Consider the following 27,318-nt stretch of genomic DNA (forward strand, 5'->3'; position numbering starts at 1 on the left):
AACCATCTAGCGATATTTCTACTCAAATTTGGTTAAATTCCAATATGCAAATTAGATGAAAAGGGTGTTTGAAGACCTTGTTGACAGAAAGAAGTTGGTGCCACTATATCCCCATGCAGATCGTCAGCTGGTGTTGGTAGCAGGGCAATGGGGGAAAGGAGTAAAAGGAGTTAACATGTTAAATTACATGTGTTAAAACAAACTTAATAGCATGCAATTATGTATTATAATAATCATAATAATTGGAGGTTCTTATACAGTCGAACCTCGTTATCTCGAACTATTTTAACATGAAGACCCTATTGGTTTTGAAGCATCTCTCCAGTCCCGGCCAAATATGTTCTTTTATCTTAGTAAATAAAACTCTGATAATTCGAACCCTGAAAACTCGAAAAACTCAGATACCTCGAAGCAAGATATTGGTTTCAATAGCGTAAATACTGAAATAATGTTCGAATTTCATTTCGTCAATTATTTATCCTTTGATACAAATAAAATGCAAAGCTACAGAATTTCGCCATTCCATGTTTATGAACATCTTTCGTGAGTGAACTAACATGAAATAGGTAAAAATAATTTAGGATAAAGCTTCAGACTGTAAAGTGTGCGGACTGTCACAACCAAGTTGTTCATAAAACAAACTTCATCAATGTTGATCAACAGTATTCTGTACTTACTGCGATTTCATTTAATGATTTGTACACCCAAACAGACGACAGTGTAAACCGAAAAATTGGTCACAAAGCGTGGTCATGCATAAAAGAGTTCCAGTTAAAATCACAACATAGGACAGCTTTACGGGTTCGTGTTTTTTTTCAGTAGCCAGTATGGCTTTGAAAATCAATCGAGGGATTTGAACAATACGATAATTGCTTTTGATTACATCGAGTTGAGGAGGTGTCATATTTGGCTTTTATGAATCAATGTGTTACATGTACGATATAATCTGTTTGTGTGTGTTTTCATTTAAAGAATCAACTATGCGTACGCTCCATTAGAGTAATTTGCTTTAGACTTGCGCACTTTCATTTCCGCATCGTAAAATACGAGGTCGGAGACAGCGGGATAATTCTATTTTAAATATAACACTTCAGAGGTAAAACTTGACGGACTTGCAAATACAAATGAAGACCTAGAAAGACTTTGCCTAGACTAGCCAAATCAACATTTAATCACTAGGCCAGTCCATATTTCATAACGAATTCGTAAGATGGTCCAACCGTTTTCATTGCGTTAAACTTTCCAGAATTTTTTTAATTTTTTTTTGTAAGCGTGTTTATTATAAAATACCATACGTGTATTTGTCCTATTGATTATGTATATCATCCATCAATTGATTATAAGCATTGGCTATGAGTACAAATCAACGACTGCTAGTGTTATGTCCATACAGTACATTTCATACCAAATAAATGAACACGCTTAACTCGAACACTCGGATAACTCAAAGTTTTCCTACTAACCCGTCGACTTCGAGATAACGAGGTTTGACTGTATACCGCTGTATCACAATCGAGTCTCAAAGCGGTTCACAAATTATTATCTGTGGTTATAGGGCCTTCGCAACCAGCCAATACCTTTCTTAACTCCCTGGGGAGCATACAGCCGGTGCTGCCATTTGGCACTCACAGCTAGCATTCAACATTTACAGCAATGCCCAACCATGTACTCATTTACAGCTGAGTAGACTGGAACAAGCGGAGTGCCGTGCTGTGACTCGAACCCGCAACCCTTCGGTCAGGAGCCTGGCGTCCTACCACAAGACAACCGTGCTTCCGTTTTAGTAAGTAATGATTTTAACCAAAGTGTAACATTAAGTGGAACTGCACAAGTATTAATACAGCCGAGTATATTATCAGGAATGCAGTCATAATATTGGCTGTCTATGATCAGCAGGCCACGGAAACATTCTTACTGATTGACCTTAAGCTGCATATAGCCACCTATATCTTTAATAATTAAAACTGTCAAAATTATAGCATGTTTCCAGCATATGTCTGATACAATATTCATATATACACAGGTATATTTGTGCTTGTGATTATAGCAGATTACCTCCCAGGACACATGGAAATCCCATAAGGTAGCAAAACTAGGGGCACTCAGCAGGGTTTACAAAGAATTTAAACAACCATATATATATATACATTACTGTGGTGTGTTCCTTTAGGGTCAGCCACATTTAAACTAGAAGTCTTCTAGTCGGTTTATTCAAAACATTTTAAAATTGTTATCAGCAAATATCTGATTGTCACAAAATATTTATGATTTCCCTAGTATTTAAAAGCTGGTTTGTGCTACTGATTTAAATCTCCTACAGTAAAACTTTAAATTTAAATGAGATATACATCAAATATTGTAACACATTAAATTGTAACACATTAAAAGCTATGTAAAGAAGATTTGCTGAGATAATAAGTACGGCAACTTTTAAAGCAAGCATTCCTGTATTTAAAAGTCTTGTTCTACTAAACCTAAGTCACAGATTTAAAATTATCCCATTGATGGCCTCTAGCCGACATGGGGTCACCATTTTGGCACTGCGTGTACCTGTTAGATAATGAGATCTTTTTTAAAATTACCAGAAGTTTGTATCTGAGACAGTGTATACCTTCTGTGTCGTGGAGTAATGCTCGTGTACCAATATGGTGGATCCAGAACCGGTGCCTGGTAGATAATACACTCAAAACAACTGTTCATTACGTTACCACTATTGACTAATACAAGGTAAGCATGTTTTAATTTATTAATTTACACTATTACGATGTTGAAACAATGTATTTCATATTAATATATCTCCTTTTGAGCAAATGCAAAGTTTTTTGAAAATTTATTTGATTCATTGAAATATTTAAATTTATTTACCATACTGACTTAATATAAATCATGCATGATTTAACATTTTAGTTGATGATTTTTCAGCATTTGACAGGGGTGAAACATTTAATTAAAATCAATAAATATCAATTGACCACAAACAGGGAATTTTTTAGAAATAGATCATTTTACAGTATTAAAAATGTGAACCATTGCAAAAATATAAAATCATCTAATATTGATAAAATACAAGTTATGCTTGCTTAAATTTTCTAACTGGCTATTTTACAGTATTGAATCATTATAATTACAACAATCACATGACTCTGCCAATGTTATGTATAATAGCCTCATGCAATAATGCTGATGGTGATGTCAGAATTAAGACAACATGACATCACATTGAAGACAATAGACATGATATCAAGATGGCGATATGGAGGGTCACAGAAAACATGTTCGGGTTTTTTATGAATATTATGAATATTTGCATACGTTACATTGTTGATATATTGATAAGAGGAATCTTGAACTTGTTTTCATTTCTGACATGAGATTGATAACACTAAAACTTCCAGATTAATTTTTGTTAAAAATCAAATCAAATCTTGATTATATGTATTATGAAAAAATCGTCGAAAAAATAAACAATTACAAAAAAAATATAAAAAAAAATATTTAAAAAAAAATGGAAAACTTATTTAAGATCTTATGAATTACAAATATGCAACAGAATGATTTTTATTTTGTCATATGATACTTATATAGAACTATAAGCATAATTATTACAACATCATCTGCTTCAAAATGAACACAGAGCTATGAACGACAGGACCTGTGGCTAAATTTACTTAAACTCTGCTTCACGTTTATGTAAATAAACAACCTCTGTGTAGGTCTCTAGACAGATGCCATGGAATGAAGAAAGTGCCGATATTATCACTGTTTTATTTGATTTGGTTATCCACAGTTATTTTAGGGTTACGTATGGGGCTATATAATACCATATGTCAATCTTAGTCGCTGATACTCTATTGTAGATACAGTATACAGTGTATTATATTTATCAAACCATTATATAAAATGAACTTGTGTACCTAAGAGAGAGAATTTATTTACTGAATACACATCACCAGTCTACTACTGACATTACATGTATCTAGTGCTTGTATCATACAACTTTTAAAACAGTCACATCTAATGTGTTGCCTTTGACAGATGGACAGACTGATCAAAACTTTTACATCTCCTGTTAAGATTAGGACAGATGGACAGAAAGATCTAAACTGTCACATCTCCTGTTAAGATTAGGACAGATGGACAGACAGATCTAAACTGTCACATCGCCTGTTAAGGTTAGGAAAGAATAGACAGACATATATAAACTGTCACATTCCTGTTAAGATTAGGACAGATCTGTCTGTCCATCTGTCCTAACTTTAACAGAAGATGTGACAGTTTAGATCTGTCTGTCCATTTGTCCTAATCTTAACAGGAGATGAGACAGTTTAGATCTTTCTGTCCATCTGTCCTAATCTTAACAGGAAATGTGACAGTTTATATATGTCTGTCTATTCTTTCCTAACCTTAACAGGAGATGTGACAGTTTAGATATGTCTGTCTATCTGTGCTGACTTGGACAGATAGACAGACAGATCAAAACTGTCACATCTCCTGTGCTGACTTAAACAGATAGACAGACATATCTAAACTGTCACATCTCCTGTTAAGATTAGGACAGATGGACAAACATAAAAATTGCCTGTTCGCTTGTGCAGACTTGGACAGATGGACAGACAAATCATAACTGTCACATTTCTTGTGCTGACTTGGACAGATAGACAGACAGATCAAAACTGTCACATCTCCTGTGCTGACTTGGACAGATGGACAGACAGATCTAAACTGTCACATATCCTGTTAAGGTTAGGAAAGAATAGACAGACATATATAAACTGTCACATTTCCTGTTAAGATTAGTACAGATGTACAGACAGATCTAAACTGTCACATATCCTGTTAAAGTTAGGACAGATGGACAGACAGATCTAAACTGTCACATCTCCTGTTAAGGTTAGGACAGAATAGACAGACATATCTAAACTGTCACATCTCCTGTTAAGATTAGGACAGATAGACAAACATAAAAATTGCCTGTTCGCTTGTGCAGACTTGGACAGATGGACAGACAAATCATAACTGTCACATTTCTTGAGCCGACTTGGACAGATAGACAGACAGATCAAAACTGTCACATCTCCTGTGCTGACTTGGACAAATGAACAGACAGATCAAAACTGTCACACCTCCTATGTCTAAGCTACATCTCTGGTGTTGAGCTGGACAGAGGGTCAGATTGAAACTGTTCATTAATTGTTACATTTACATAGGCGATATCTGGTTATTTTGGAATCTCAACTAAGTTCTTACTTCACATCAACTGGGAAGATAAATGGAATAAGTTTGAGGTTCTTATGATAAGCTCATGTAATATACACATGTAATGTCATACCCTTTTTGTGAACAGTCACTGTTAGGGCTGGAAAAATCACTTAGAAATTTCTTTTGCCATCATTATACTTTTTCTCTTCACATTACAATATGTGACATTGCATAAAATTTATCTAACAATATTTATACAATAAAATTTGATTATAACTCAATATTCCATGACTATATTTTAGGAGCTCCCTTTCTTGGTGCAGACACTAGACGGGGACCATGAACGACGCTCAACGAGCCGTGCTCCAGAAACATCACGTGGAGATAGCACGCGACATCATCGTCACCGAGGTCTTCCTTGGAGAGTGCTTTCAAAATAGACTCTTCGACAATCACCTTATAGACATCATTAGGGTAAGTCTGTTACAAAAGTACTCAATTAGCTGTGTAAAATCTTTATTTGTTCTTTAATTTCAAATATAACAAAGGTTAAAAGATTTCAGAGGTGAAATTAAATGCATTCATTTATTTCTCTAACTAATTTTGATAAAGGAGTGAAATGGGTCATGCATGGAATAATTTTTAAATCTGATAATCCACACCATAAACTGAAAAAAATTTACAGAATGATCCTTTAAGCATTTGAACTTTTCAATTCAAAGGTGGGAATAGTTCATTATGAAATTTCAGGGGTGAATGAGCTGTGTTTTATATACTGTATACCGTGAAATTTTCGTCCAGTCAAAGTTGACAGTAAATTCTTTTTCGCAAATATTAAATTTGCCCTTCACTTTATTTACAGAATGTTTATTTTTATGTTTGAAAATTTCTTTGTGATGCACAATTACTATGTATATTATGTTGTTTAAAATGTTCGCTGCAATGTTAAATACGCCCTCATTATATATAATTACGGTGGGCAAAAAAGGTCTACAGTATAACAATTAGGAAAGGGAAAGAAAGGACAGGTAAAAAGGCGACGTATTTAGATACAGTAAAGGTAAATAGAGGACTTCAGTTTAGAATAGACCATTGACAACGAACCGAGTAAAACGTTACACAGACAATGTATAGATTTGCAAACAGTTGTGAAATTTCTCGCACACAGCAAATATCTCATTGAAATGCTATATTTAACTGTTCTAAGTTTGTCAATGTGTCAGTGTATAGTGTGAGATTACCACTGACAGGATCAACATTTAAACCACTGGGGCACGGTGTATAGATAATCTGCTCTAAATGATATTGTAACTATTGTACTGTATTATGAAGGTTGAAGTTAACGTACGTATCATGTGGTTTCTGTATTTCCACACGTTAACAAGTAACCTGATTTAATTGAACGATCGATCCAGCCTGTACCAAAATGTTTTTTGTCTAAAAAAATTGGTCTGCAGCCAGTACACTGAAATATAAACCATTTGTCGTGATAAAAAAAAAATCAAAACATTTTAAGACAAGAGGCCCATAAGGCCTGTATCGCTCACCTGGATATCTAAGCAATCATGGCAAAATATTCTCCAAATGAGATCCAAGGGAATATGCCAGACCCCAAGGCCAATCCTTGTAGCATATATATCTGTATTCGATTTTTCATGCCCAGCAATTTTATGTATGGTTATAGGGTGGGGATCTCAACTGTTTCCAAGCTGTGACTCAGAAACTAGGTCCCTATGGTTGTGGCCAGACCCCAGGACCAATTATAATATCATGACTGCATTTGTCTCTTTTTACCCAGCATTTGTATATATAGTTTTGGGGTGGGGATCTCAACTGTTTCAAAGTTATGACCCAGGGGTTAAGTCTGCAAGGGTGGGGCAAACCCTGGGGTCAATTCTAATATCATGACTGCATTCGTCTCTTTATGCCCAACAATTGTATATATAGTTTTGGGTGGGGATCTTAACCATTTCAAAGTTATGACCCAGGGGTTAAGTCTCCAAGGGTGGGGCAGTCCCCAAGGCCATCCTGGAAGCATATGTGCATTCATCTCTTTATACTCAGCAATTGTCTATATGGTTATAGGGTGGAGATCTCAACTGTTTCCAAGCTGTGACTAAGAAACTAGGTCCCTAGGGGTTCGGTCAGACCCCAGGGTCTATTCTAACATCGTGACTGCATTCATCTCTTTATGCCCAGCTTTTGTATAGTTTTGGGGTGGGGATCTCAACAGTTTTAAAGTTATGGCCCAAGGACTATGTTTCCAAGGGTGGGGCCAGACCCTAGGGCCATCCTGGAAGCAAATGTGCATTCTTCTCTTTATACTCAGCAATTGTATATGTGGTTATATGTTGGGGATCTCAACCATTTCCAAGCAATAAACTTTTTTTAGCCCCACCCCTTAGCCGGGGGGTCAGCCCCACCATTTTTACAATTTTGAATCCCTGCCTCCCATGAATGCTTCCGACCAAATATGATCGATATCCATGGCATAGTTCTACAGAAGAAGTCGTTTATAGCAATATAGCCAAATTGCCCCCTTTTGGCCCGCCCTCAGCCCCACCATTTGTACAATTTTGAAACCCCATTACCTAGGGATGCTTCCAGTCTAATATGGTTGATATCCATCACTTAGTTCCAGAGAAGAAGTTGCTTAAAGCAATATAAGCAAATAACCCTTTTTGGCCCGACCCTCAGCCCCCTGGGGGGTCAGCCCCACCATTTGTACAATTTTGAATCCCTGCATCCCATGAATGCTTTTGATTAAATATGATTGATATCCAGTGCATAGTTCTACAGAAGAAGTCGTTTGTAGAAATATAGCCAAATTACCCCTTTTTGGCCACGCCCCTCAGTCCCATGGGAGGTCAGCCCAACCATTTGTACAATTTTGAATCTCCACCACCTAGGGATGCTTCCAGTCAAATATGGTTGATATCCATCTCTTAGTTCCAGAGAAGAAGTTGCTTAAAGCAATATAGCCAAATTGCCCCCTTTTTGCCCCGCCCCTCAGCCCCCTGGGGGGTCAGCCCCACCATCTGTACAATTTTGAATCCCCACCACCTAGGGATGCTTCCAATCAAATTTAGTTAAATTCCAATCAGTGGTTAAGAAGAAGAAGTCGTTTAAAGAAATTGTTGACGGACGGACGACGGACAGACGACGGATGCCACGGTATGGCATAAGTTCACCTTGGTCCTTCGGACCCGGTGAGCTAATAATATAAACAAGATATATATTGTCTGCACTGAACAAAAGAAAGACACAAAGAGAAGTCATACAGATCTATTTGAGCTCAATAACTCCTCCGTGTTATTGATATATTTGTATAGGGTTTAGGTACACACACAGGTTGCTATACAGTGTATATCAGCTATAAATTTAATCATTTGCCACCCAGGGTCATACAACCCTGATCATTGATATAAATCAATTTGACACATCAGTGCAACGGTTAGAATTTAAATACCTTCATTGATAAAAATTCCGCCAATATGTGTAGCCAAACTGGTTGGAGTCGATTGTTGGTGACCAGGTAGCAAAATTGGTAGAGCATCCGTCTAGAATTCGAAGAATCCCAGGTTTGAATTCTGGTTGTTTCTTTGAAAGGTCATAAAATAACAATTGAGTGAGCAGCATCTCATACAGATGTGGTAGATTTTAATTGTACATAGGTCTACGGTCGCCTTCTAGCTTTGTGCTAGGGGGAACTCCCCTTTAGCTCAGTGGTAGAGCGCCCGTCTAGGAAGTCTAGGGTTGCAGGTTTGATCCCTAGTGGAAGCATACTTATATAATACTCTCTGCCTGTTACAAATGGTGTCCTTTGCCCTTCCTGTGGTGACAGAGAGCTAGATTCTTGGTTGTTGTGGTGTTCTTAATTGTACATAGGAATATGGTCACCTTTTAGCGTCACGTTAGGAATTTCCCTTTTGCTCAGTGGTTGAGCATTACACTAGGAATCTAGGTCAAGTGTGACCTTCAACTCTTTAACCTTGACCAATGACAATCAAACTCTTGTCAAGAGTAAAACTTTATGTGAGTGAACTACCTTATAGAGTTTAGCTGAATCTGTCCTGGTCTTCAACACAAGCTCCTAACTACAAACAGAAGGCTGGATACACACTAACAAGCGCTAATACTTTTTAACAGGAATAGGAATATGGTCACCTTTTAGCGTCACGTTAGGAATTTCCCTTTTGCTCAGTGGTTGAGCATTACACTAGGAATCTAGGTCAAGTGTGACCTTCAACTNAGTTTAATAGGAAAGACAGTGCTTCTAACGGGGATCAAACCAGTCATTCCAGATTTAATTTCCTAGTTGGATGCTGTACCTCCACCTTTAAATCTTCATACTGAATTTGTTGTTTACAGAATGATTCTTCACCCTCCTACAAACTACTGAATCTCCTACCCACTCGGGGTCCGGATGCCTTCGACAGATTTCTGCGGATTATTGAGCCCGAGTATCACTGGCTGGTGACCACTCTCCAGGACAGCCTGGATAAGGAGCTGTCAAAACCTTCTACCCGGCCCAGTGTAATTCTCCCCAAGCTCGACACAGCGGAAGGAGGTAAGTTTCATTTTACGCTCATGACAACTTATGGCCCCCTTTTCCTAAACCCCCTGAGTGGTCAGTCCCTTCTTGAGTATAGATTCTGATGTTAACTGTGGGCAAATTATTCCCGACAAAAAAATCATTAAAACCACTCAAAACCCCCCACAAAGTGACCAATGACCGTTGAAATCTGATCAAGTGAAAAATGTCACCATACTATGATGCTAATATAAACTTAATCTATCCAGAATGGTTCATAAAATGTCTTGTGAACAAGCTTTTGGGTACACAGATGTAGGCAGACACATTGACAAAGCCATTAATATAAACTCCCCTCTACTAAATACAGTGTATTCAGGATTAAGAACAATGTAGGAAACCACAGGATTTCTTGCTCGGGTGACCTCTTGCTCGGGTGACCTCTTGCTCCAGCTTATCACCGAAACTACAAATTGAATACCAGTTGCTGTAAAATCTTGGCAATCAATTAATAGAGCAGGCAAGGTTTTTAATCAATAAACTACTAGCCATTTCAAGAGGCTTTCGTCATACGTAGTTTGAATCTTGATGTTTAACTTTCTTGACTCCTGAAGACTTAACTCATACTAAGTTTGAATCTTGTTTTTTAACTTCCTTGACTCCTGAAGACTTTAACTCATACTAAGTTTAAATCTTGATTTTTAACTTTCTTGACTCATACTAAGTTTAAATCTTGATTTTTAATTTCTTTGACTCCTGTGACCTTGCTATTTGGTCAAGATAAATTAGCTGAAGAAAGGTTTGGCAGCCCTATTACCCATCAATTAGCACCAGGCCCAAAATAGTTACTTTGGTGCTGGAGTTGCTTTAATGTGTCATTGCCTTCACCTCATGGGAGGCTAGCTAAAACAGAAAAAAAATTATGAAGTAAAAAGCGATGGCAATTAAAGAAGATTTAAACCACAAATTTATGAGTTACTTCCCTTTGCAGGTTTTGCATCTCCAAGGCTGTTGTCATTGGGGTCGCCAACAGATGAGGAGGAGGAGATGTCCGATGTACGAAGCCGAGTCACAACTTTTATGAGCCGCAATTTTGGACTCAATAGGAAGCTTTCTCAAGCAGATAAACGTGCAATAGAACAATTTATCACGGATCAAGCAAAGATTGAATGTGTAAAACAACGGACATTGTCAGCCTCTACGGCAAATGAAGATGAGATAGAAAGCTCCGATGTTTTTGAATTGTCAGAAATTGTGAAGAAAAATCTGTTTGATTGTTACATAAAAATGAATGTGCACATGAAGGCTTTATATGTTGGAGACGATAAAGTGTTCGACGATTCTAATCCGGGTGTCACTGAATCAGCAATGACATTCAATCTAATACAGCAACAAATTGACGCTGTCCTAAATCGCTTAGAAAAGGTGGAAGATCAAATATCTCAATGTTATGACACCCTCAGCGATACTGAGAGGACCGAACCTCTGTCAAAACATATCGACAGACTGGTCATCCAGTTAATCTCAAATGAACAATTGCTGGATGACGAACGCAAAAAGACTGAAAAAATGACAGATGAATTCTACATTTTATCAATGAAATACAAGAAATTGCTTCAAAACTCACAGTTAAAAGATGTTGAACTTGAGGTCAAGAAAAATCAGGTGACAAACCTTCAACGGGAGGTAATAGCACTACAGAAGGAGGTCGACCGACTCGAAGGGGTACACAAAATTCATCTAGAGAAGGAAAAGACACTAGCAAACCTCAAAGAAATGGTTGAAGGTCTTAAAACTAGTCAACGCACCATTCAAGAAGAAAATAACACTTTAAACAAGAAACTGACAGAACAAGATTCCCGATCACCTCGGCGACAGCTTTCTAAAAATGGACGGTATACAGGAATGACTACTACTCGTGCAAGACAGCCAACAAGGACAAGAAAAATAAACAATAACCTTGGAAATTATCGTTTTAATCAACCATAGTGCAGTCTCAGATCAATCAACCATAGTGCTGACTTGGATCAATCAACCATAGTGCTGACTCAGATCATTCAACCAAAGTGCTGACTCAGATCATTCAACCATAGTGCTGACTTGGATCAATCAACCATAGTGCTGACTCAGATCAATCAACCATAGCATTGCCATAGATCAAGCAACCATAGTGCTGACTCAGATCAATCAACCATAGTGCTGACTCAGATCATTCAACCATATTACTGACTCAGATCAATCAACCATAGTGCTGACTCAGATCAATCAAACATGTTGCTGATTATTACATGAAAAAAAAAATCAACAATCTCCGCAAGTTAAAAGTTTAAAGTTGAAATTCTCCATGATCTCCGCAGTTTCAAGATTCTTGTATTTTTCACCGAAACTCTATTAAGAAATTGCAAACTTTTGTGAAAACCTGTATCCTGATGCCATCCCATTGAGGTTATGGAATTTCCACAAAATATCCAAGGAGATCCACATCTCCACAGAGAATTTTCAATTAAGCAATCAAGCATAGCATTATCACAGGTCCATAGCCCACAATTTCATTACAGATGAACCCATCCATTTAAACTCTATATTATCTTAATGAATTCATCAACTTTCCCATATTACACAGAGTTGCAAATTGACTAATCCAGAAACTTGCCTATGAAATACCTGTGATAGTGTACTATAGCTATAAGTGGTCGGGTGGCACAGTGGATTACGCACTGGCCTTTCACCTAGGTGGCCGTTGTTAGATTCCGCAATCGTGAAAAGACATGAGGGGACCTGCCTGACCATGTTGGGTTTCTCTAGGAACTCCGATTTCCTGCCACATTAAGACAAAGCGATACAAAGTGGGATTTTGTACTGTAAAACATATAAATTGATAAAACTATTATATAGTACAAAAAAAACCTCAACTTTTGATAACAATAAAATCAAACAGTGTAACATGTGTACAGTTTGTAATATGACTAACAGGGACAGCTTTCTACTAAGCTAGATTCTAAGCTGTACAATAAGCAAGACAATTTGTTTTTTTGATCATGGACATTCCCTTTATTGGTAGTACCATCCCTGCTTCCCTTACCTACAGCATTTACATATTGGATAGCTTCCCTTTACTGATAGTATCATCCCAACTTCCATTACCTACAGCATTAACATGTTGGATAGCTTCCCTTTATTGATAGTAGCATCCCTGCTTCCCTTACCTTCAGTATTAACATGTTGGATAGCTTTCCTTTATTGATAGTAGCATCCCTGCCCCCCTTACCTACAGTATTGACATGTTGGATGGCTTCCCTTTATTGATAGTATCATCCCTAATTCCCTTACCTACAGTATTAACATGTTGAATAGCTTTCCTTTATTGATAGTAGCATCCCTGCCCCCCTTACCTACAGTATTAACATGTTGGATAGCTTCCCTTTATTGATAGTAGCATCCCTGATTCCCTTACCTACAGTATTAACATGTTGAATAGCTTCCCTTAAATTGATAGTTGCATCCCTGCTTCCCTTAACTACAGTATTATCTTGTGGATAGCTTCCCTTTATTGATAGTAGCATCCCTGATCCCTTACCTTCAGTATTAACATGTTGGATAGCTTCCCTTTATTGATTGTATCATCCCTGCTTCCCTTACCTACAGTATTAACATGTTGAATAGCTCTAAATATCGTGACTTCGGTGATAGATGTTGACTTCTGATAGACAGGGGTTCCAAAGACTCAGGTTGATGAAAACCATGGAAAAGTTTTATGGTCACCATCATAGTATTAAAAGAGATTTGCTTTTTCTTTGTGCGATATGATGGTCAATGTCAATTCATTGGTCTCCATGTCAATCTTAATCTTTTGTTTGTATTTTGCCGTAGTTCAATAGCTGTTTTGTTTATGAGTTTGAATTATGGTTTTGTTAACATTTAGGTACTTTCTTGTTATTTTATTTGTAATATTTTCAGGTGTTTCGGTTTTATGTATTTCTATCATTACTATTAATCAAAAAAGCTTTTACGATGGAACTTTGTTTACTTGGAAACTGTGCCATTTCATTTTTTTTTCATTATAATTGATACAACATGCAATATTGATGCAATTGTTTCTTAAGCAATATACTTGACTCCAAAACAGATTTCTGAGGTCTTCCAATCAATTCAGGTTCCCGGGGAGGTGAAGAGTTATTAGTGACCAACGAAGTTTCATTGTATCAGCAAATACTGTATTCAAATGTGCCAAATTCACCGGATACAATCAGGATCCATCCCCAGTATGGTATCATATGGTTGAATAAATCATAACATCAAGTGATATTCCTTTGACATTATTTATTCTATGACGTATATTTGTTTTCTCTGTGATTACACTTGTTACATGCTATAAGCATCACACAACAGATATCTGTCTGGTTTTCATTACTTTTATCATCATTTTCTTTTTTAATTAAAATTATTTATAATTCTGTAATTTTCTCTGTTCTTATTTCCATCTGGTTGTTGCTATAATCAAAGAGTATCGTTTTTTGGTCAATGGTATGAAAGACAACTTAATTTGCAGTTTTTAAACTTGACAATTTTACTAGACCTGACTTAAATTGACAACAACATGACCTAAAATGTAATTGCTGAATTGGTAAAAAAAAACTTGAACAAGATACTTCAATGACAACATGATACAAATATTGAATGATTAAATGACTTTTAAAACTACTGAGTTTACAACTGACCAAGTGACTGAATTGACATCAACAGATCAAGTGAATGAATTGACATCAACAGATCAAGTGAATGAATTAACAAAAGTGACTGAATTAACAACAATTGATCAAGTGACTAAATTGACAAAAGTGACTGAATTGACAACAATTGATCAAGTGACTAAACTGACAACAACTGACCAAGTAACTAAATTGACAACAACAGATTGAGTGACTGAAATGACAACAAAAATCAATCTACTGAAATGACAACGATTGATCAAGTGACTCAGAATTAACTACAAATGAGCAAGTATCTGAATTGACAATAATTGATCATGTGACTGAAATGAAAACAAGTGTTCAAGTAACTGATTAGACAACAACTGACCAAGTGACTGAATTGACAACAATTGATCAAGTGACTGAATTGACAATTCTTGACTAAGTGACTGAATTGACAACAACTGACCAGGTAACTGAATTCTCAACAACTGACCAAGTAACTGAATTGATAACAACTGACCAAGTGACTGAATTGACAATACCTGACCAGGTGACTGAATTGAAAACAACTGACCAAGTGAATGAATTGACAACTGACCAAGTGACTTGAATTGACAACAAGTGTTCAAGTAACTGAATTGACAACAACTGACCAAGTGACTGAATTGACAACAACTGACCAAGTGACTGAATTGACAACAATTGATCAAGTGACTGAATTGACAATTCTTGACTAAGTGACTGAATTGACAACAACTGACCAAGTAACTGATTCACAACAACTGACCAAGTAACTGAATTGATAACAACTGACCAAGTGACTGAATTGACAATACCTGACCAGGTGACTGAATTGAAAACAACTGATCAAGTGACTGAATTGACAACAACTGACCAAGTGACTGAATTGACAACTGACCATATGACTGAATTGACAACAACTGACCAAGTGACTGAATTGACATCAACAGATTGAGTGACTGAAATGACAACAAAAACAAATCTACTGAAATGACAACAATTGACCAAGTGACTGAATTGACAACAACTGACCAAGTAACTGAATTGACAATACCTGACCAGGTGACTGAATTGAAAACAACTGACCAAGTGAATGAATTGACAACAACTGACCAAGTGACTTGAATTGACAATAAGTGTTCAAGTAACTGAATTGACAACAACTGACCAAGTGACTGAATTGACAATACCTGACTAGGTGACTGAATTGACAACAACTGACCAAGTGACTGAATTGACAATACCTGACCAGGTGACTGAATTGACAACAAGTGTTCAAGTGACTGAATTGACAACAATTGACCAAGTGACTGAATTGACAACAACTGACCAAGTGACTGAATAAACAAATAACAACTTAGACTAGAAATCTAAGTTATCTGGTTGCTGGTAATGGACCCAATTGAGAAACATCATACTGAACCACCCACCAATCTATCTCAACTGCAGTGCGTATACAATCTGTCAATTTACTTACGATAATGACATCACTTCCCTCACATCAAACACACAATGAACAGGTACTACGCCATGTCAGATAATTCCTGGCTGCATAAAAGCACTGCTAATTGCAGATAACAATTGTAATTGTACGTTAGTTGTAGGTTTATTGTCAATATAAGTTATTGCAGGTATTCTAATTACCGCCAATACATCTCACTCAATGACAGAATATTGAAAAGGAATTTACGCAAACTTTGAAACCATTGTTTAACTCTGTGCATGATGGAGGCTTCATTATAACACCAGATATACTATACCAATCAATAATAACAGCAAAACACAGTAATCCTATACTAATCTCCTGTTTGAAATGGCAATCAATAGCTTTTACATGATAAGTTAAATCCCTAATATGGTGCATTTCATATCCACTAACAATAAAATCTATAAGAGATATGGTTAACTGTAGATTATGCCTTTAATACAGTATGAATAAAGGTAAAAAACACATGAGTTTGATATGTAAATCAGATCCGACGTGTATAATACCCTTCATTGTATGGTAAAGGTAGTGTTTTTGTCCGACAAGCACATGTGTGTTAGATATAGATCTACCTATATATACAGGTATAGAAGCAGTACCCACTTGTAATGAAGGCTTTAGAAGGAGGACAACATGTAAAACAATACTGTGATCATCAATAACAATGGAAAGCATGGGGAGACAACTCTAGCCTTTTGTAAAGGACCAAACCTTACTCAGAATAATAATTCTAGGTAAGTTACAAGAACGTACACAGCGACTGAGGTAGAGATTCCTGGTGGTTTTGAGGTAAGTAAATGAATCATTATTCCTATGAAGAGCTGAATGATATTTCTATCATTAACACTAAAGAGCCTAAAACAACATGTAAAAACATTTGTAACAGGCAAGAGAATAATGTGCTTCCACCAGGGATCGAACCCTCAATCTCCAGGTTCCTAGTCGGACGCTCTACCACTGAGCTAATGGGAAATTCCCTCTAGCTCCAAGCTAGAAGGCGACCTTAATCCTATATACAATTAAAACCTGCAACACTACTCCCCCCTTTTAAAATGTGTTCGCCCTCAAACACCACAACCCAGGTTCTAACTCCCTGTCACCACAGAGAGGGCCACGGACACTATATATTTGTAACAAGAAATAGTTTGATTTGGTTTGGTTTATTATTGTTTAACCTCCTATTAACAGCTATAATGTACCCACTTGTATAAACCATCTCAAAGTTAAGGAAAATCTCAAGCAATGTATTGTCTATGGGAAATATTAGACTTGAGGAAATCTCAAGAATTGAGATGTTTTATACAAGTGCACCATGGTCTTTTAAGGACGGCCTCCCCTGTGTGCAGGATGCATGCGTGTAGTGTATGTGTGTGTTTTGGGAGGCTGCAATATGNTACTACCGAGTAGTTCGATTATCCAGCAGACGATTGTGAAAACAACTTACTCACCTTACGATATACTTACATTCGTTTCCACCGGATGTATAGCGACACCTCGCGTCAGCTCACTTCCAAAGCACAACGTTGCAATAAGAGTTATTCCCCTTTGTACGACCCAAGCTAAAAATTGCCGATTTATGGCTTCGCGTGGGATAGAGGGAGAATATTTTTGAATGCGTGAGATTTATACCTCACGTGGCGTGAGGATTGTTTCAGCGTGAGTAAGGACGTTTNCCATAGTTGTTCTACAGTACTGCTGTATAGAAACCACCATGTCATTAGATACAGAAGAACCGTATACCCTAAATTATACTGATCTTGTGTGAATATTCTTTCTAAAGTTTACAGCATCCACACAGGAAATTCCTTCTGTGATCATGATATTCTATTTTGGTAACATTGACCTATTTGCAAATTGTTCCCAAAACCAGCAGGGTTTTGGCTCCCCCCTGAACCAGCAGGTTTTGGCTCCCCCCTGAACCAGCAGGGTTTTGGCTCCCCCCAAAACCAGCAGGGTTTTGGCTCCCTAGTGAGTAAACCTACATAAACTTTGAGCTTCAAGCAATAATTCGTTCTGACCTTCACTTAGGTATTGGACAAGGTATTGGACAAGATAATTGTATTTTATGTAACACTGTGTAGTTCACCTTTGACAAGCAATAATTCTTTCTGACCTTCACTTAGGTTTTGGACAAGATAATCGCATTTTTTGTAACACTGTGTAGTTGACCTTCACCAAGCAATAATTCATTCTGACGTTCACTTAGGTTTTGGACAAGATAATTGTATTTTTTGTAACACAGTGTAGTTGACCTTCGACAAGCAATAATTCATTCTGAGGTTCACTTAGGATTTGGACAAGATAATTGTGTTTTTTGTAACACTGTGTAGTTGACCTTCGACAAGCAATAATTCATTCTGACCTTCACTTAGGATTTGGACAAGATAATCACTCTTTATGTAAGTGTCCTTGACCTTCGATAAACCATTTCCTAAATCAACAAGCTCCTTCTCCCTGTTTTTTACTTTATGTAATTAAGATTTCTGAGCTTTAACATCGAGAAAAGTAATGTTTGTAAAGTTCTATTAAATAGTAACAGATGCTAATATACTTTTCAAGAGAATCACAACAAAAATGTATAGGGGTGCCCTTCCCTGACTATGTCAGATATATGGGACACACTGTACATGTCTTGTACAGAAATCAATAGATATCATACATATCTAGTCCTATTCTGTCTCCGTCTTGTCTCTTTATTTCTAATAATAATTACAGTAATCAAATCTCAATTCGTGTTTTTGAAATGCAAAAATTCAAATTACAGTTAAACTCTTGAATGTATAATTATCTTAATAGTTTAAGGCGGATCCTATTTGAAAGTTAAATGTATATGACAATTTAGATAGAACTTTCTATAGAATTATAATGACAGAAAACCTATACTTGTATGTCAGGAAACTTAACACTGAGCATGTTAAACTTTTTATCTACTAACAAATTACACTTCATAATTAAGCTTTCAAAATCAAGGATATCTGTATTACAAAAACATAATGGATTTAAAGGAAATCACTCGACACCAGACCTCAATGGAGGGAAGTCATTTTACTTAAAACAGGGCCAAGTTTCTCAAAAGCCTGATATGACTTAACAATTATCACTTACACAAAATTTCAAAGAATGGATTTAATTTTTTCTGCCTTTCAATGATCATTTTGGATCACTCTATACCCATATTTTTGGTGAATTACAATGTTTTTTGAAGAAGTACAAGATGAGAATTTTGCATTAACAAATGGTAAAGATAATTCAGACTTAGAAAAACTTCATTCGGATATTGGTATTTAACTCATTCACCCCTCAATTTCATAATGAACTTTTCCAAACTTTGAATTGGAAGAGTTCAAATGTGTTTTCAGGGGTAAATGAGTTGATGCTTCATTTCCTTGATCACACATTACCGTATTAATCCTGCAATAAGCCCTGTGGTCGTTCTGAAATGTAGGATCAAACGATATGGATGGGCTTTGTTGAAGGGATATGGAGAAAATAAATTTGAGGCCCTTGAAAATGATGTCCATGTTGATAAAAGTTATTAAAACTGAAAATAAATAAAAATAATAAATTAAATGTCGTACGACTCCTAATGATATTAAGTAATTGCTCGGATACTTACACTTTTAAATAATGATAGGATTAAAGTTTCAAAAACCTTAATTTGAACATTTGATTGTAAGAATATTTTTAGATTTCAGCGATAGATTATCATCATTATAACTAATAAGCAATGGCATTCGAAATTCAGATTTGTTCATCAAAACCATTCTTAGTATATCAAAAACATATCAAAGATAAATTAAAACTATTAAAGAGAAATGTGGATATGTCACTTTAATTTAATTTACCTGATTCATACACAATTGGTCGTACGTAACCTTTTCTCCACAGAGTAATTAAAAAGATTGCTTCCTACTAACAGCATGTCTGAATGGATAAGATCAGACTGAGATGATTCGTCTTGTGTATATATATAATATTATACATTTGATTTGGAACTTAAGTACCAATTACAACATTTATCTATTTCAGCATAGGATTGTTGAGACTCCATGTGTGGAAGACGATAAGGACAGTAGTTTTCGACCAATGTGGAAACAGAAGTGGATACTATCTCGCATGAAAAGGAATTTTTGTAACTCTTTATGAACCAATTTACTGATTGTTTCCAGTTATTTCTAGAACTTTTCTCAGAATTTTTACCGAGATTTTACATCTGATTTTCTCAATCACAGGACGTCCGATGACAATACATTGTGTAAAATTTATAAATCCAATACAATGGTGGAATGTGGACAGTATATGAATCCTATTGATATACGCGTACAACACACAAAAACTGACACACTGTCTTCTAGATCATCGTCTAAACTATATAACCTTGTAAGGTGAAAGTAGTACATTTTGACCAGTCTCTGACTTTTGCCCCGCCACAACTTCTGTAACCCGATGCGTCTACTGGAGATGGACTCACAGGAGAAAGCTACGTTACAAAACTGTAGGAACTGTTTGATAGAAGATCTGGATCCTACAAAGTGCTTCCTGGCCCAGCTTCACTACAGCAACATCCTGACCGAGGATCAGAGGGACAGGGTAGATGTGAGTATAGTCTGAGTGTAGGGGTTGGAGGGCAAGGGAGGGGTAGGAGATATATGGGATGGGCAGGGGGGCAGGGGGCAGAAGACCAGAAAGGGACAGGTAGGGCACAGAGATCCAGGCAGGTTCTCCCTAGTCAAGCTTCACTTCAGTCACAATCCTAGCTGTTAAATATGCCTATCTCCCCCATAATGTTTTTGGTATATATATCGTATATACCTAAAAAGAAACACAACTGATGATGGAACTACTTTTTACACTTCAGAATGCAAAATTAAAACGCAGCTTTTTTTAGCACAATTGTCTAGTTTACGTAGAAATTAAATAAATCAGTAACTGTGCATTTACAACGTGTTTGTCTACTTTTTAAAAATTAAATAATAAAGAATGCCCAAGATTTTATTTTGGTATATACTTTTGATATACCAAAAAAACTAATTGTGCACTTTTTTGCATAAACCGCTTTGTGGATTTATGCAAAGTGCACATTTTTTCCCCTGTATATACTGTATATAACATAACAAAATCGTGGTCATTCCTTAAATATATTTTTTGTTTCCGGTAACCCTATTATAACCTACCCTAATTTGTTTTGCCTACCCTAAACTTTTTAAGGCTATTTTCAAAGAAGCACTGTTAAAGTCAAGATCACTCTTCTACATAAACCATATCAAATTAAAAATAACATTTGTTAAATACCTACCTACTCTAAATATTTCCAACATGTTACAGGAAAACACAAACATTTTTTTGTCAGGCCTTATCACAAAGACCATATTAGAAGTCCACAGCAGTGTTGAATGGGTAGGGTAAATCTAACTATAACTAGTCCACAGGGACAGCAGTGTAAGGGAGCATGGGAAGGGTAAATCTTGTAAATCTTTTCAATTAAATGGACATTTTGAAAAAAGAAAACTGTATATAAATACTACAGACAGAGAATGATAATGGGGATGATCCACCACAATAAGGATGCCAGTTGTCCCACTGCAGACAAAACACTAGAGAATTCCACTGTTCTTACTCTAAGTTCCCTTAATTTGGTGTAAGATACAAACTTAGTTCCACTGGGTCAGGACACATCCATTGACCAGATAGCACTGTTGGTTAGAGCGACAGTATAATGATGTGAGGTCTAGGGTTCAAATCCTGGTCTGGCCAGAATATTTTGCATTTTTACTCTCAGAACCCTGTTGTTGACTCTTCTTTTGTTAATTTCATCTTGAACATTTTTTTCATAAATTAGTCCCATATTTTCTTTTCAGAACTGATTTATCAAAACTTTAGTACATCACATGATAATTACTAGGATAGCTATTGGATAACTACCCTTGCTCTATTTGGTATAGTTAGCATCCGCCCTTGACGACGGGAACTATACCTTTTTTTTGGACCGCTGAGACTGCGGGAAAAGTAGCGTGACGCCAAGAGTTGCGCCCCTTCTCCTAGGGGGCGCTGTACATATTCTACTTTCAGTTCATTGTTGTCGTCTGCCAAAATGGTTTTGAGATTCGGGACGGGAATGCTGATTGCTTTGCAGAGGCTCAGCAATGTATGAAAACGAAGCAGGCGACACAATTTGCAGTCACAGTTAGTACAGTCATGTGATGTACTAAATCTATTATGACCCTTTCCCTCGGGAACAGTTCTCTTATAGTGTTGTCTGGGGAGGTATAGTGCCCTCCCCAGACAACACTATAAGAGAACAGTTCCCTCGGGAAAGGGCCATAATAGAATAATAGTCATCCTGGGGAGAAAAAAAAAATGGAGGATACTAAAACAGTTACGGAAGATTTATAATTGGTTGGAGGATACCAAAACAGATATGGAAGGTTTATAATTGGTTGGGGATACTAAAACAGTAAGGGAAGGTTTATAATTGGTTGGAGGGTACCAAAACAGAAAGGGGAGGTTAATAATTGGTTGTAGGATACCAAAACAGTTAGGAAAGGTTAATGATTGGTTGGAGGATACCAAAACAGATAGGGAAGGTTTATATTTGGTTGGGGGATACTAAAACAGAAAGGGAAGGTTTATAATTGGTTGTAGGATACCAAAACAGTTAGGAAAGGTTAATGATTGGTTGGAGGATACCAAAACAGAAAGGGAAGGTTTATTATTGGTTGTAGGATACCAAAACAGTTAGGAAAGGTTAATGATTGGTAGCAGGATACCAAAACAGTAAGGGAAGGTTTATGATTGGTTGGAGGATACCAAAACAGTAAGGGAAGGTTTATGATTGGTTGGAGGATACCAAAACAGTAAGAGAAGGTTTATAATTGGTTGGAGGGTACCAAAACAGTAAAGGAAGGTTTATAATTGGTTGGAGGGCACTAAAACAGCAAGGGAAGGTTTATAATTGGGTGGGAGGATACCAAAACAGTAAGGGAAGGTTTAAAATTGGTTGGAGGGTACCAAAACAGTAAGGGAAGGTTTATAATTGGTTGGAGGGTACCAAAACAGTAAAGGAAGGTTTATTATTGGTTGAAGGATACTAAAATTGATAGGAAAGGTTCAGAATAGGTTGGTGGGTACTATAAAACAAGTAGAATCCAGTTTGTATTCCACCACTATCGTTCGACATTAAATCTGATTGTGTTGGGGTTATTTTTAGAAGCAAATGACTCGACAGGACAAGGTCGTGACCTTGATGGAGATCCTACCCCGTCGTGGACCTCGTGCATTCCGCCAGTTTGTACAGGTCCTCAAAACTGACTACAATTGGATCAGTGAAAAGATGGAGGCAGAACTCAACATACAGGAATGTAAGTTAATTGTAACTTTCTAGAGATAGAGGAAATCCTTTTACCATAGACAGGTGTAATCCACACTTTTCATCAATGTTACGTCAACCCTGTATTTGGCCTGTAAGGTTAAAAGTACATTAATGTATATATGATACACAATGAGTGAACAGGGTAGGGGTAAAAGAATCATTCACCCCCTTGGGATGAGATTGGGAATTTCAACCCTCCAGGAAAGCCTTGTGTTTAGCAAGTTAAGAATCTTCCTCCTCGTGTTGAGATTCCGCTATCTCACCCTCAAGGGGGTGAGGTATTCTATTAATCTCACAGATACCCACAATTATAAATTCCTGCCATGGAAACTTGTTCTTTATTAAAAGCTATAAGTGAAGGATAAATCTCTATACATTCTGGCAAAGATTCTAACTATTCTCATGGAGTGCTTTCAGGTATTTTTCATTAAAGGTCTATACCTACAAATGTATACCTTTATGGAAACTAATAGAAACAAGCTGGATTTACATTTTTAACATTATAGCTTTATCATGCTATTGACATGCTTTATTTCATAATGTCTGTTGATGGAGAAATATTTTTTATTTTCAGACACTCAGCGAATCCGAAATGCTGTTGAGGAGAGGATGAGATTAAACGGGGAAATTCTCCGTGACAAAGACTACATACTGAAGGTGTTATCAGAAACTATTGTTCCTATTGTGCTTCAAGAAGTGTCCTATATTTCTCCTACAGAGGGCCCCTCCGAGGCTCTGGACCAACCTCTCAAAGACCTTATATCTGACCACCTGATACCTCTGATAAAGGGGCCAAACAGGGGAAAACTCAAACTTGACTCCCTCCACTATGAAACTCTTCTGACAAAAATCTCAGACTTGCTAGGTGAATTGGCCAAGCGGTGTCGGACCTCTCTTGGGTTAGATAGCGAAGACGAAGCATACAAGGAGTATTCTATACCACAGCTGATAGAGAAACGACTCACAGATATGAAAGTTGAAATACTTGCCATGAAAAAGGAAACAAAGAAAGTGAAAAAGGTTGAAGAAAAATTGACAGCAGAAAATCAAAAGTATAAAACCGAAACGAAAAACTTCAAAGATGAGGTGAAAAGATTAAAATCAGATAACCAAACGTGTCGTCAAGAATGCAAAAAACTAAAAGATGACTTAAAGAAATCTAAAACTGAAAGTGAAAAGTTGCGACTGGAAGTGAACAATTTAAAAGAACTGTTAGACAGTAATGGTATTGATTTGAGAATATCATCAGAATTTCTATATACATAAAAATGTAGGTTTGGCTAAATTTAAAGAAGGCACAATGCAAGTCAACACATTTCATAGCCAGGGGATGAAATACAACCTTAATTGGGAATGTGGAGTAGGAAATAAAAGCTAGCTAGCTGGGAAACACACAAAGTCTATAAGTAAAGCATCAATATTTCATACTTTCAGCAAGGATAACTTGTGAAAAATAAAATAAAAAAATAAAAAGTAACACTTTCTTTTCAAATTAGTTTGTAAGTTTGATTGAAATATGTCTTCGGTAGGCCCACTCTTAAACAATTTAGAATTTCAGTGCTTAGGCTACCAGAAGTCAATATATGTTCAGAAAATGACATTAGACTTCTGAGAAATAGCGACAACAATATAACTTCCAGTATGGCAGGTACAGGGTAAGGACGCACGAGACCGACTCCTGTGTTATTTTTTAAGCTATAGCCACATAACCGTGTCCTCTAACCTTTTGAAGACCTGAACAGGAGACAACAGTGAGTGTTTCATCAATGCTGTGACTGTGAAAATTTTAAATGAAATTTCTCCATCAGTTTTACAAAATCTTGTTGAGAGGAAAGAAGTTTTTTTACAGCCTGAGACAAGATAACCTTGTAAAGATTCCAAAGGTGAACACCTCCACATATGGTAAGAGATCTTTCCGATTTGCTGCTTCCCAGGTGTGGAACAGCCTACCAAATGAACTTTGATTAGCTGAAAACTATAAGTCGTTTCGTGGGCTGCTCCGCACCTGGAACAAAAATGTCTGCTCATGTGCTATTTGCACACACCATATAGTGTGAGTTGTCCCCCTTTGGAATCTACCTACATGTTTTATACTACAACTATTTCACTGCTGCTTGTGTTATTTAATTTAATATACTTCAGTAAATAATATACTTATTATATAATTGATATTTATTTTAGATTTGAGCTTCATTATTTAAAAGATCATTACTTTTTTACAATATCATAATTATAGCTCTGTTTCTATTTATGACTTCATTGTCTCTTTTTAATTCACACTATATTAGTGTATATCCTGGAAATTTTTACGCTTTGCTACATAAGCATATATGTACATTACACTAGTATAGTGTCTTAACTTGTCTTTTGTAACACTTGTGTGACATTCAAGTGTGATATCATATGCTCTACTGTATAATTTTATCATATCTAATTTAAATTGTTGTCCTGTTTTTATATTTATTCATAAGTACAATTGTACTTGTTAAATTTTATATATGTTTTGTCGCAAGAATAGCACTACAGTGCTAATGTTATTATGTTACATGTATATGCGACATTAAATAAAGCTTCTTGAATCTTGAATCTTGAAAAGTTTTGAATATACTATTCCATGAAAAGGAACGAGGGACGTGGAAATTCAACAATGCATTGCTGCATGATAGAAATTATATTGAAAATGGTAAAAGTGTAATAAACCAAGTTCTTAATGATTATGCAATCGATGAAATAATAACAATTTTGACAATGCAAGTTTTTCAGTAAATGATCAACTCCTGTGGGAAGTTATCAAATTGACTATAAGGGGAAAAACTATGGCATATGCAAGTTGGAAAAATCAGACAAAGAAAGAAAAACTTTGGAAATTGGAATCAGAAATTTTGAAATTACAAACCGACCCGTTGATTTTTGAAAATCAAGTAACCTTAAATATTTTGGAAGCAATAGAATTGGAACTATATAATTTCAGGGAAGAACAAATACGGGGACTAATGATCAGAGCAAAGGCTAGGTGGAATATGGAAGGGGAAAAGTGCACAAAATGTTTTTGTCATTTAAAAAAAAAGAAATTATACTGAAAAACCGATTCCAAAATTAGTTCGCAATGATGGTTCCGAAATTACTAATACTAAAAACATCTAAGAAGAACAGAGATTGTTTTACAAAAACCTCTATAACTCCACTAATCCAAATATAACTGATGATCAAAAGAACACTTTTTTTTTTGTAATGATAATCCATTTATTAGTAAACTTTCAGACGAAGAAAAAGGTCTTTGTGAAAGTGAAGTCACTGAATCAGAATGTGCAAAAGCTCTCTTTAAAATGAAGAACTCTTAAATCTCCGGGTCTGGATGACTTGACAGTTGAATTTTACAAGGTTTTTTGGAAAAAATTTAAAACGTTTTCTTATTAATTAAATTACTTATAGTTTCGAAAATAAACAATTATCAATTACTCAAAAATAGGGAGTAATAACCTGCTTACCAAAACCAAACAAAGCAAAAGAATTTTTAAAGAACTAGCCCCAAATTTCGCTATTGAATGTAGATTATAAAATTATTACCAGTGTATTGGAAAACAGATCAAAATCAGTTTTAAACTAGTAATAATTGTAACGGATGGCCGTTACAGATTAGTCCCCCAAACAACCCCTGTTGGCAAAATCAGACAACAGCTATAATTCGACCAATCAGAGGACTCCATTTTGTTACCATGGCAACTGAGCTGTTCGAAACTGTTACCATTGTGTTTGGTATCCCTTAAAACCCCTATTTACCAATTCTGGGCAGAATCAGACAACATCTAAATTTCGACCAATCAGAGGCCTCCATTTCGTTATGATGGCAACTAAATCTTTCGTAACTGTTACCATCGTGTTTTGCATCCCTCAAAACCCTTATGTACCAATGCTAGGCAGAATCAGACAACATCTAAATTTTGACCAATCATAGGCCTCCATTTCGTTACCATTGCAACTGAACTTTTCGAAACTGTTACCATTGTGTTCGAAA

The 27,318-nt window shown here is 36.3% G+C and overlaps 2 protein-coding genes across 3 annotated transcripts; both read left to right on the forward strand.

The window, feature by feature from the left end:
- Positions 1-2,571: 2,571 nt before the first annotated feature.
- On the forward strand, positions 2,572-11,734 carry LOC110458098. Its single transcript, XM_021509668.1, has 4 exons — positions 2,572-2,727; positions 5,502-5,673; positions 9,571-9,769; positions 10,725-11,734. Exons 2-4 carry the CDS (start codon positions 5,539-5,541, stop codon positions 11,720-11,722), a joined length of 1,332 nt encoding a protein of 443 aa, XP_021365343.1. The 5' UTR covers positions 2,572-2,727; positions 5,502-5,538; the 3' UTR covers positions 11,723-11,734.
- Positions 11,735-16,495: 4,761 nt separating this feature from the next.
- On the forward strand, positions 16,496-25,482 carry LOC110458114. Of its 2 annotated transcripts, none has more exons than XM_021509695.1 (4): positions 16,496-16,723; positions 19,964-20,530; positions 23,142-23,292; positions 23,878-25,482. In XM_021509695.1, exons 2-4 carry the CDS (start codon positions 20,381-20,383, stop codon positions 24,567-24,569), a joined length of 993 nt encoding a protein of 330 aa, XP_021365370.1. In that variant the 5' UTR covers positions 16,496-16,723; positions 19,964-20,380; the 3' UTR covers positions 24,570-25,482. The 2 variants fall into 2 exon arrangements, with proteins under 2 accessions (XP_021365370.1, XP_021365369.1); XM_021509694.1 differs by having other exon boundaries at positions 16,496-16,668.
- Positions 25,483-27,318: the final 1,836 nt, after the last annotated feature.

This window comes from Mizuhopecten yessoensis, unplaced genomic scaffold (assembly GCF_002113885.1).
Source record: "Mizuhopecten yessoensis strain PY_sf001 unplaced genomic scaffold, ASM211388v2 scaffold9431, whole genome shotgun sequence".
NCBI classification, from domain to species: domain Eukaryota; kingdom Metazoa; phylum Mollusca; class Bivalvia; order Pectinida; family Pectinidae; genus Mizuhopecten; species Mizuhopecten yessoensis.

Bases quoted from the DNA above. Each gene is read 5' to 3' on its own strand.
- LOC110458098 (XM_021509668.1), top strand. From the start codon at position 5,539: ATGAACGACGCTCAACGAGCCGTGCTCCAGAAACATCACGTGGAGATA. The intron at 5,674-9,570 runs GTAAGTCTGTTA...TGTTGTTTACAG, and splicing joins ACCTTATAGACATCATTAGG to AATGATTCTTCACCCTCCTA. The intron at 9,770-10,724 runs GTAAGTTTCATT...TTCCCTTTGCAG, and splicing joins GCTCGACACAGCGGAAGGAG to GTTTTGCATCTCCAAGGCTG.
- LOC110458114 (XM_021509695.1), top strand. From the start codon at position 20,381: ATGCGTCTACTGGAGATGGACTCACAGGAGAAAGCTACGTTACAAAAC. The intron at 20,531-23,141 runs GTGAGTATAGTC...GGTTATTTTTAG, and splicing joins ATCAGAGGGACAGGGTAGAT to AAGCAAATGACTCGACAGGA. The intron at 23,293-23,877 runs GTAAGTTAATTG...TTTTATTTTCAG, and splicing joins AGAACTCAACATACAGGAAT to ACACTCAGCGAATCCGAAAT.